Below are 12,304 nucleotides of genomic sequence, written 5' to 3'. Positions count from 1 at the left end.
CCTCACCTGTTGGTGTCCCGGGCCACGTCCTCGTAGACGCTCTGCACGCCGATCTCCAGCCGCGTGCAGCCGTAGCCCAGCTGGGACGGTGTCCCTGCCCTGGGACAGTGTCCCTGACATGGATTGGTGTCCCTCACCTGCTGGTGTCTCTGGGATGGTGTCCCTGCCCTGGGACACTGTCCCTGCCCTGGATTGGTGTCCCCAGGAAGGTGTCCCTGCCCTGGGTTGGTGTCCCTGCCCTATCAATGGTGTCCCCAGGAAGGTGTCCCTGCCCTGTCAATGGTGTCCCTGCCCTGTTGGTGTCCCCAGGAAGGTGTCCCTGCCCTGGACTGGTGTCCCTCACCTGTTGGTGTCCCTGCCCTGTCAATGGTGTCCCTGCCCTGGGATGGTGTCCCTGCCCTGGATTGGTGTCCCTGCCCTGTCATTGTTGTCCCTGCCCCGGGATGGTGTCCCTGCCCTGGATTGGTGTCCCTGTCAGTGTCCCCTCACCTGTTGGTGTCCCTGCCCTGTCAATGTCCCTCACCTGTTGGTGTCCCTGCCCTGGACTGGTGTCCCTGTCCATGGTGTCCCTCACCTGTTGGTGTCCCTGGCCACGTCCTCGTAGACGCTCTGCACGCCGATCTCCAGCCGCGTGCAGCCGTAGCCCAGCTGGGACGGTGTCCCTGCCCTGTCAATGGTGTCCCCATGAAGGTGTCCCTGCCCTGGGATGGTGTCCCTGTCCTGTCAATGGTGTCCCTGCCCTGTTGGTGTCCCTGCCCTGGATTGGTGTCCCTGCCCTATCAATGGTGTCCCCAGGAAGGTGTCCCTGCCCTGTCAATGTGTCCCTCACCTGTTGGTGTCCCTGCCCTGTCAATGGTGTCCCTGCCCTGTTGGTGTCCCCAGGAAGGTGTCCCTGTCCATGGTGTCCCTCACCTGTTGGTGTCCCTGTCAATGGTGTCCCTCACCTGTTGGTGTCCCTGACCTGGATTGGTGTCCCTGCCATGGATTGGTGTCCCTGCCCTGTCAATGGTGTCCCTGTCAGTGTCCCCTCACCTGTTGGTGTCCCTGGCCACGTCCTCGTAGACGCTCTGCACGCCGATCTCCAGCCGCGTGCAGCCGTAGCCCAGCTGGGACGGTGTCCCTGCCCTGTCAATGGTGTCCCCAGGAAGGTGTCCCTGCCCTGTCCATGGTGTCCCTGCCCTGGATTGGTGTCCCTGGGATGGTGTCCCTGCCCCGGGATGGTGTCCCTGACATGGATTGGTGTCCCTCACCTGTTGGTGTCCCTGGACTGGTGTCCCTGCCCCATGAAGGTGTCCCTGACATGGATTGGTGTCCCTGCCCTGTCAATGGTGTCCCCAGGAAGGTGTCCCTGACATGGACTGGTGTCCCTGTCAATGTCCCCTCACCTGTTGGTGTCCCCATGAAGGTGTCCCTGCCCTGTTGGTGTCCCTGCCATGGATTGGTGTCCCTCACCTGTTGGTGTCCCTGGGATGGTGTCCCATGCCAGCTGGGATGGTGTCCCTGACATGGATTGGTGTCCCTGCCCTGTCAATGGTGTCCCCTCACCTGTTGGTGTCCCCATGAAGGTGTCCCTGCCCTGTCAATGGTGTCCCTGGATTGGTGTCCCTCACCTGTTGGTGTCCCCAGGAAGGTGTCCCTGACATGGATTGATGTCCCTGCCCTGGGATGGTGTCCCTGCCCTGGATTGGTGTCCCTGCCCTGGATTGGTGTCCCTGCCCTGGATTGGTGTCCCTGCCCTGTTGGTGTCCCTGTCATTGGTGTCCCTCACCTGTTGGTGTCCCTGACATGGACTGGTGTCCTCATGAAGGTGTCCCTCACCTGTTGGTGTCCCTGTCAGTGTCCCCTCACCTGTTGGTGTCCCTGTCAATGGTGTCCCTGTCAATGTCCCCTCACCTGTTGGTGTCCCTGTCAGTGTCCCCTCACCTGTTGGTGTCCCTGGCCACGTCCTCGTAGACGCTCTGCACGCCGATCTCCAGCCGCGTGCAGCCGTAGCCCAGCTGGGACGGTGTCCCTGCCCTGTCATTGGTGTCCCTGCCCTGGGATGGTGTCCCTGCCCTGGATTGGTGTCCCTGCCCTGTCAATGGTGTCCCCTCACCTGCTGGTGTCCCTGGGATGGTGTCCCTGCCCCAGGAAGGTGTCCCTGCCCTGTTGGTGTCCCCAGGAAGGTGTCCCTGCCCTGGATTGGTGTCCCTCACCTGGGAGTGTCCCCATGAAGGTGTCCCTGCCCTGTCAATGGTGTCCCCTCACCTGTTGGTGTCCCCAGGAAGGTGTCCCTGCCCTGGGATGGTGTCCCTGCCATGGATTGGTGTCCCTGTCAATGTCCCCTCACCTGTTGGTGTCCCTGCCCTGGGATGGTGTCCCTGCCATGGATTGGTGTCCCTGCCCTGGATTGGTGTCCCTGACAAGGATTGGTGTCCCCAGGATGGTGCCCCTGCCTGGGATTGGTGTCCCTGCCCTGTCAATGGTGTCCCCATGAAGGTGTCCCTGCCTTGTTGGTGTCCCTGCCCTGGATTGGTGTCCCTGCCCTGGATTGGTGTCCCTGACATGGATTGGTGTCCCTGGATTGGTGTCCCTGCCCTGTCAATGGTGTCCCCAGGAAGGTGTCCCTGCCTTGTTGGTGTCCCTGCCCTGGATTGGTGTCCCTCACCTGTTGGTGTCCCTGACATGGTGTCCCTGCCCCATGAAGGTGTCCCTGCCCTGGATTGGTGTCCCTGTCAATGTGTCCCTCACCTGTTGGTGTCCCTGACATGGATTGGTGTCCCCTCACCTGTTGGTGTCCCTGCCCTGTCATTGGTGTCCCTCACCTGTTGGTGTCCCTGTCCATGGTGTCCCCTCACCTGTTGGTGTCCCTGGCCACATCCTTGTAGACGCTCTGCACGCCGATCTCCAGGCGCGTGCAGCCGTAGCCCAGCTGGGACGGTGTCCCTGCCCTGGATTGGTGTCCCTGCCCTGTCAATGGTGTCCCCAGGAAGGTGTCCCTGCCCTGGATTGGTGTCCCTGCCCTGGGATGGTGTCCCTGACATGGATTGGTGTCCCTCACCTGTTGGTGTCCCCAGGAAGGTGTCCCTGCCCCAGGAAGGTGTCCCTGCCCTGGACTGGTGTCCCTGGATTGGTGTCCCTCATCTGTTGGTGTCCCCATGAAGGTGTCCCTGCCCTGTCAATGTGTCCCTCACCTGTTGGTGTCCCCAGGAAGGTGTCCCTGCCCTGGATTGGTGTCCCTCACCTGTTGGTGTCCCCAGGAAGGTGTCCCTGCCCTGGATTGGTGTCCCTGACAGGAATTGGTGTCCCCAGGAAGGTGTCCCTGCCCTGGATTGATGTCCCTCACCTGTTGGTGTCCCCAGGAAGGTGTCCCTGCCCTGGATTGGTGTCCCTCACCTGTTGGTGTCCCCAGGAAGGTGTCCCTGCCCCAGGAAGGTGTCCCTGCCCTGGGATGGTGTCCCTGCCATGGATTGGTGTCCCTGTCAGTGTCCCCTCACCTGTTGGTGTCCCTGTCAGTGTCCCCTCACCTGTTGGTGTCCCTGGCCACGTCCTCGTAGACGCTCTGCACGCCGATCTCCAGCCGCGTGCAGCCGTAGCCCAGCTGGGACGGTGTCCCTGCCCTGTCAATGGTGTCCCTGCCCTGTCAATGGTGTCCCTCACCTGTTGGTGTCCCTGCCCTGTCAATGGTGTCCCTGCCCTGTCAATGGTGTCCCTGCCCTGTCAATGGTGTCCCTGCCCTGGATTGGTGTCCCTGCCCTGTCAATGGTGTCCCTGCCATGGATTGGTGTCCCTGCCCTGTCAATGGTGTCCCTGCCCTGGACTGGTGTCCCTGCCCTGTCAGTGTCCCCTCACCTGTTGGTGTCCCTGGCCACGTCCTCGTAGACGCTCTGCACGCCGATCTCCAGCCGCGTGCAGCCGTAGCCCAGCTGGGACGGTGTCCCTGCCCTGTTGGTGTCCCCAGGAAGGTGTCCCTGTCCATGGTGTCCCTCACCTGTTGGTGTCCCGGGCCACGTCCTCGTAGACGCTCTGCACGCCGATCTCCAGCCGCGTGCAGCCGTAGCCCAGCATGGCGCTCAGGTGTGGCCGCAGGCAGTAATCCGGCCGCGTCTCGATGGTGATGCCGACGCAGCGCCTGCGGCTCCGCTCCGAGTACCTGAGGGAAAAATCACATTTCTGGTCAAAATCCACCCGTTTGGGGTTTTTAGGGATATAGGGAAAAATTTCTGGGGTGTTCCAAGTGAGGGTTTTAAGGGTTAAAAGTTAAAATTTAACGTTTATTCTTCTCTGAGTACCTGTAGAGAAAAATCCCATTTCTGGTTAAAATCCACCCGTTTGGGGATTTTAGGGATATCAGGAAAAATTTCTGGGCTGTTCCAAGTGAGGGTTTTTAAGGGTTAAAATTTAACATTTATTCTTCTCTGAGTACCTGCGGGGAAAAAATCCCATTTCTGCTCAAAACCAACAAGTTTGGGGTTTTAAATGACCTTGGGAGGAGTTTCTGGGGTGTTCCAAGTGAGGATTTTTAAGGATTAAAGGGTAAAATTTAAAATTTATTCTTTGAGTACCTGTAGAGAAAAATCCCATTTCTGGTCAAAACCCACCAGTTTGGGGATTTTTAGGGATATCAGGAGGAATTTCTGGGGTGTTCCAAGTGAGGGTTTTAAGGGTTAAAAGTGAAAATTTAACATTTATTCTTCTCCGAGTACCTGTGGGGAAAAATCCCATTTCTGGTTAAAACCCACCAATTCTGGATTTTGAATGAACTGGAAAAGAATTTCTGGGGGGTTCCAAATGAGGATTTTTAAGGATTAAAGGTTAAAAGTTAAAAATTTATTCTTTGAGTACCTGTAGAGAAAAATCCCATTTCTGCTCAAAACCCACCAGTTTGGGGATTTTAGGGATATCAGGAAAAATTTCTGGGGTGTTCCAAATGAGGATTTTTAAGGATTAAAGGGTAAAATTTAAAATTTATTCTTTGAGTACCTGTAGAGAAAAATCCCATTTCTGGTTAAAATCCACCTGTTTGGGGTTTTTAGGGATATAGGGAAGAATTTCTGGGCTGTTCCAAGTGAGGGTTTTGAGGATTAAAGGGAAAAAATTAACATTTATTCCACTCCGAGTACCTGTGGGGAAAAATCCCATTTCTGGTTAAAATCCACCAGTTTTGGGTTTTAAATGACCTTGGGAGGAGTTTCTGGGGTGTTCCAAATGAGGATTTTTATGGATTAAAGGGTAAAATTTAAAATTTATTCTTTGAGTACCTGTAGAGAAAAATCCCATTTCTGGTTAAAATCCACCAATTCTGGATTTTAAATGAACTGGAAAAGAATTTCTGGCATTTTCCAGGTGAGGTTTTTAAGGATTAAATATTAAAATTTAACTTTTATTCCTCTCCTGCATGGAAAAATCCCATTTCTGGTTAAAACCCACAAATTTTGAGTTTTAAGTTTTAAATAAAAATGGAAATAAAACCATCACAAAACAAAATTCCCCCCCAAAAAAATCCAATTAAAATCCTTCAAACTTCATTAAAAAAAGCAAAAAAACCCCAAAATAAAATCCCCAAGTGGGTTCAAACTCATTAAAAAAATAAGAATTCCCTTCAAACTGTTCAACAAATTAATGTAAATTCAAATTTATAAAAATACGGAGATATTTGGGGGACAGGCTGTCAAAAGATGAATTAAAATAAATAAATAAAATTCAAATTTTCATATTGGCACCCCCAAATTCAGGATGAGTAATTCAGGTTTTTATGGGGAGTTTATAAAGATTCAGCATCAAACTGTTGGAAATTTTTGAATGGAAGTGAAATAAAATAAAAATAAAAATGGAAATAAAAATAAATAAAAATGGAAATAAAACCAGCACAATACACAATTTTCCCCCCAAAAAACCCCAATTAAAATCCTTTAAACTGCAAAAAAAAAATCAAAATAAAATGGAAATAAAAATGGAAATAAAACAGAAATAAATCAAAATGGAAATAAAATAAAAACGGAAATAAAACCAGCACAATACACAATTTTCCCCCCAAAAAAACCCCAATTAAAATCCTTTAAACTGCAAAAAAAAACCAAAATAAAATCCCCAAGTGGGTTCAAACTCATTAAAAAAATAAGAATTCCCTTCAAACTGTTCAACAAATTAATGGAAATTAAAATTTATAAAAATACGGAGATATTTGGGGGACAGGCTGTCAAAAGAAGGATTAAAATAAATGAATAAAATTCAAATTTTCATATTGGCACCCCCAAATTCAGGATGAGTAATTCAGGTTTTGATGAGGAAAATTGCTGGGAATTTTTGAATGGAGGTGAAATAAAATAAAAATAAAATGGAAATAAAAATGGAAATAAAATAGAAATAAATAAAAACGGAAATAAAACCAGCACAATACACAATTTTCCCCCCCAAAAATCCCAATTAAAATCCTTTAAACTTCAAAAAAAAAACCAAAATAAAATCCCCAAGTGGGTTCAAACTCATTAAAAAAATAAGAATTCCCTTCAAATTGTTCAACAAATTAATGTAAATTTAAGTTTATAAATAAATACGGAGATATTTGGGGGACAGGCTGTCAAAAGAAGAATTAAAATAAATGAATAAAATTCAAATTTTCATATTGGCACCCCCAAATTCAGGATGAGTAATTCAGGTTTTTATGGGGAGTTTATAAAGATTCAGCATCAGATTGCTGGGAATTTTTGAATGGAAGTGAAATTAAAATAAAAATAAAAATGGAAATAAAAATAAATAAAAATGGGAATAAAACCAGCACAAACCAAAATTTCTCCCTCAAAAAAAATCCAATTAAAATCCTTTAAACTGCAAAAAAAAAATCAAAATAAAATGGAAATAAAAATGGAAATAAAATAGAAATAAATCAAAATGGAAATAAAATAAAAATGGGAATAAAACCAGCACAAACCAAAATTTCTCCCTCAAAAAAAACCCCAATTAAAATCCTTTAAACTGCAAAAAAAAATCAAAATAAAATCCCCAAGTGGGTTCAAACTCATTAAAAAATATGAATTCCCTTCAAACTGTTCAACAAATTAATGTAAATTAAAATTTATAAAAATACGGAGATATTTGGGGGACAGGCTGTCAAAAGAAGAATTAAAATAAATAAATAAAATTCAAATTATTGAACATTTCCAAGTTTGTGGCTCACTGATCTGACAGCCAATTGTTTATTCACAGGCAAACGTGAATCATGGGCAGACTCCAATTTGCAAAAATTAAAATATATTAAAATAAAAGAGTGAAAAAAAATAAAAAAAATAAAAATAAAGTTTTGGCTAACTTGGGACAAAGGGAAGCTGCTCCTGTTAACTCAAAAATCAGGGTGGGAACAGAGAAAGGAAAATAAATAATAAATAAATAAAAATAATTATGATTATAATTTATTTTATATCAATTATTTTTTATTATTTATATTATATTATATTATATTATATTATATTATATTATATTATATTATATTATATTATATTATATTATATTATATCATTATTTATATTATTATAATTAAAATATAGAGAGAAGAGAATAATTAAATAATTAAAAAATAAAAATAATTAAAGAATAAAAATAATTAAAGAATAAAATTAATTAAACTGCCAGAAGAAAGCAAGGGAAATTTGATTTTTTTGGGGTTTTTTTTTTCTCTGCTGTTGAATCCAAAAGGTTCATTTGGATATTCAACATTCAAAGGATTAATTGGTTTAAAAGGCAAAATAAAAAAAGAAATATCCCAAGTGGACGGGAATTAAAAGTTTAATTAAAATTGGATTTATGTAACTCTGCCATTTAATTGTTACCCAGCACAAAGATGTGTTATACAACTAAATTAACATTTGATATTTTATTGAAATTGAAAAAGAAATCAATTTGAGGCTGTTTTATATATTTAAATGAAAAAATAAATCCATTTAAGGCTGTTTTATATATTTAAATTTAAAAATAAATCAATTTAAGGCTGTTTTATATATTTAAATTTAAAAATAAATCAATTTAAGGCTGTTTTATATATTTAAATGGAAAAAAAGAAATCAATTTAATGCTGTTTTATATATTTAAATGAAAAAAGAAATCAATTTAAGGCTGTTTTATATATTTAAATGAAAAAAAGAAATCAATTTAATGCTGTTTTATATATTTAAATTTAAAAATAAATGAATTTGAGGCTGTTTTATATATTTAAATGAAAAAAAGAAATCAATTTAAGGCTGTTTTATATATTTAAATGTAAAAATAAATCAATTTAATGCTGTTTTATATATTTAAATGTAAAAATAAATGAATTTGAGGCTGTTTTATATATTTAAATGAAAAAATAAATCCATTTAAGGCTGTTTTATATATTTAAATGAAAAAAGAAATCAATTTAATGCTGTTTTGTATATTTAAATGAAAAAAAAATCCATTTAATGCTGTTTTATATATTTAAATGAAAAAAGAAATCAATTTAAGGCTGTTTTATATATTTAAATGTAAAAATAAATGAATTTAAGGCTGTTTTATATATTTAAATGAAAAAAAGAAATCAATTTAAGGCTGTTTTATATATTTAAATTTAAAAATAAATCAATTTAAGGCTGTTTTATATATTTAAATTTAAAAATAAATGAATTTGAGGCTGTTTTATATATTTAAATGTAAAAATAAATCAATTTAATGCTGTTTTATATATTTAAATTTAAAAATAAATGAATTTGAGGCTGTTTTATATATTTAAATGAAAAAAAGAAATCAATTTAAGGCTGTTTTATATATTTAAATTTAAAAATAAATGAATTTGAGGCTGTTTTATATATTTAAATGAAAAAAAGAAATCAATTTAAGGCTGTTTTATATATTTAAATGTAAAAATAAATCAATTTAATGCTGTTTTATATATTTAAATGTAAAAATAAATGAATTTGAGGCTGTTTTATATATTTAAATGTAAAAATAAATCCATTTAAGGCTGTTTTATATATTTAAATGTAAAAATAAATGAATTTGAGGCTGTTTTATATATTTAAATGTAAAAATAAATCAATTTAAGGCTGTTTTATATATTTAAATGGAAAAAAAGAAATCAATTTGAGGCTGTTTTATATATTTAAATGAAAAAAGAAATCAATTTAAGGCTGTTTTATATATTTCAATGTAAAAATAAATCCATTTAATGCTGTTTTATATTCGATTTTCACCGTTTTCAATGCTGGAAACACCAGACAGGGTTGTATCAAAAATGTGGATTTAAATTCAAGATTTAAGGGGATTTTTTAAATCAAATTGTGGGGATCTCATAGGCAAATCCCAAACAGAGAGGAAAAAAAACCCACAGGAAAATCAGAATAAAATATATTCCAAAATAAAACTGGAATAAAGTATTGAGTGGGAAAAGCTTGGAAATCCCAAAATTCCAGGATGGTTTAGGGAAAATTGGAATAAAATATTGAGAGGGAAAAGCTTTGAAATCCCAAAATTCCAGGATGGTTTAGGGAAAATTGGAATAAAATATTGGGTGGGAAAATCCCAAAAATTCCAGGATGGTTTGGGGAAAATTGGAATAAAATACTGGGTGGGAAAAGCTTTGAAATCCCAAAATTCCAGAATGATTTAGGGAAAATGGGAATAAAATATTGGGTGGGAAAATCCCAAAAGCTTTGAAATCCCAAAATTCCAGGATGGTTTAGGGAAAATTGGAATAAAATATTGAGAGGGAAAATCCCAAAAATTCCAGGATGGTTTGGGGAAAATTGGAATAAAATATTGGGTGGGAAAATCCCAAAAATTCCAGGATGGTTTGGGGAAAATGGGAATAAAATATTGGATGGGAAAATCCCAAAAATTCTGGGATGGCTTGGGGAAAATTGGAATAAAATATTGAGAGGGAAAAGCTTGGAAATCCCAAAAATTCCAGGGTGGTTTGGGGAAAATTGGAATAAAATATTGAGAGGGAAAAGCTTTGAAATCCCAAAATTCCAGGATGGTTTGGGGAAAATGGGAATAAAATATTGGGTGGGAAAATCCCAAAAATTCCAGGATGGTTTAGGGAAAATTGGAATAAAATATTGGGTGGGAAAATCCCAAAAATTCCAGGATGGTTTAGGGAAAATTGGAATAAAATATTGAGTGGGAAAAGCTTTGAAATTCCAAAAATTCCGGGATGGTTTGGGGAAAATTGGAATAAAATATTGGGTGGGAAAAGCTTTGAAATCCCAAAAATTCCAGGATGGTTTGGGGAAAATTGGAATTGGAATAAAATATTGGGTGGGAAAAGCTTGGAAATCCCAAAATTCCAGGATGGTTTGGGGAAAATTGGAATAAAATATTGAGAGGGAAAAGCTTTGAAATCCCAAAATTCCAGGATGGTTTAGGGAAAATTGGATTTGGAATAATAACTTCGGTGGGAAAAGCTTTTTTTACTCATTTTTTAATTTTTTTACTGATTTTTTTTTACTCTTTTTTTACTCAGTTGTTGCTCATTTTTTAACTCTTTTTTACACTTTTTTTTAGTCATTCTTTTTACTCATGTTTTACTCTTTTTTACTCGTTTTTTTACTCGTTTTTTTTACTCAATTTTTTACTCTTTTTTTACTCCTTTTCTAACTTTTTAACTCATTTTTTACTCTTTTTTACTCTTTTTTTTACTTTTTTTACTCTTTTTAAACTTTTTTACTTTTTTCTTTTTTTACTCTTTTTTACTTTTTTTACTCTTTACTCTTTTTTTTACTCATTCTTTTTACTCATTTTTCACTCTTTTTTTAACTCATTTTTTTACTCTTTTTTTACTCATTCTTTTACTTTTTTTACTCATTCTTTTTACTTGTTTTTTTCTCTTTTTTACTCATTTTTTTGCTCTTTTTTTACTCTTTTTTTACTCTTTTTACTCTTTTTTACTTTTTTTACTCGTTTTAAACTTTTTTACTTTTTTCTTTTTTTACTCATTCTTTTTACTCGTTTTTTAACTCAATTTTTTACTCTTTTTTTACTCTTTTTTTACTCATTCTTTTTACTTGTTTTTTACTCAATTTTTTACTCTTTTTTTACTCTTTTTTTACTCACTTTTTACTCTTTTTTACTCTTTTTTTTACTTTTTTTACTCGTTTTAAACTTTTTTACTTTTTTCTTTTTTTACTCATTTTTCACTCTTTTTTTAACTCATTCTTTTACTTTTTTTACTCATTCTTTTACTTTTTTTACTCATTCTTTTTACTTGTTTTTTTCTCTTTTTTACTCATTTTTTTGCTCTTTTTTTACTCTTTTTTTACTCTTTTTACTCTTTTTTTACTCACCCACCCTAAAAACTTGGAAAGAATTATCTAAACTAACTCAGCCACCCTAAAAAATTGGAAAGAATGATCTGAACCCCAAAAACTTGGAAAGAAAGATCTAAACCAGCACATCCATCCCATAAAATTGGAAAAAATTATCTAAACCAAATCAGCCACCTCAAAAATTGGAAAAAATTATCTAAACTAACTCAGCCAACCCAAAAAATTGGAAAGAAGGATCTGAACCCCACAAAACTGGAAAGAAGGATCTAAAACAAATCAGTCACCCCATAAAATTGGAAAGAAGGATCTAAACCCCACAAAATTGGAAAGAATGATCTAAACCAACTCAGCCACCCCAAAAATTGGAAAGAAGGATCTAAACCAACTCAGCCACCCCAAAAAATTATAAAGAATGATCTAAAACAACTCAGCCACCCCAAAAATTGGAAAGAAGGATCTAAACCAACCAATACACCAAAAAAATTGGAAAAAATTATCTAAACTAACTCAGCCACCCTAAAAAATTATAAAGAATTATCTAAAACAACTCAGCCACCTCAAAATTTGGAAAGAAGGATCTAAACCAACCAATACACCCAAAAAACTGGAAAGAATTATCTAAACCAATTCAGGCACCATAAAAAATTGGAAAGAAGGATCTAAACCCCAAAAACTTGGAAAGAATTATCTAAACTAACTCAGCCACCCTAAAAAATTGGAAAGAATGATCTAAAACAACTCAGCCATCCCAAAAATTGGAAAGAAGGATCTAAACCCAATCAGGCACCAGAAAAATTGGAAAGGGTCCAAACCAGCTCACCCACTCTAAAAATTGGAAAGAATGATCTAAAACAACTCAGCCATCCCAAAAATTGGAAAGAAGGATCTAAACCAAAACAGGCACCCAATAAAATTGGAAAGAAGGATCTGAACCCCAAAAACTTGGAAAGAAAGATCTAAACCAGCACAGCCACCCATAAAATTGGAAAGAAGGATCTAAACCAACCAATACACCCCAAAAATTGGAAAGAATTATCTAAACCAATTCA

General features: G+C 39.2%; 1 protein-coding gene across 1 annotated transcript in view; it reads right to left on the bottom strand.

Annotated features, from left to right (window-relative positions):
• ELP3 (elongator acetyltransferase complex subunit 3) overlaps positions 1 to 12,304 on the bottom strand; it is a 170,224-nt gene that overhangs the window by 88,053 nt on the left and 69,867 nt on the right. Inside the window, exon 8 of the mRNA XM_064710079.1 lies at positions 3,971 to 4,132. Coding sequence (XP_064566149.1) covers positions 3,971 to 4,132 — 162 coding nt within the window. The remainder of the gene's footprint in view (positions 1 to 3,970; positions 4,133 to 12,304) is intronic.

Source organism: Zonotrichia leucophrys, chromosome 3, assembly GCF_028769735.1.
Source record: "Zonotrichia leucophrys gambelii isolate GWCS_2022_RI chromosome 3, RI_Zleu_2.0, whole genome shotgun sequence".
Classification (NCBI taxonomy): domain Eukaryota; kingdom Metazoa; phylum Chordata; class Aves; order Passeriformes; family Passerellidae; genus Zonotrichia; species Zonotrichia leucophrys.
Note: the sequence above shows the minus strand (reverse complement) of the source record. Positions and strands in the feature narration are given on the sequence as shown.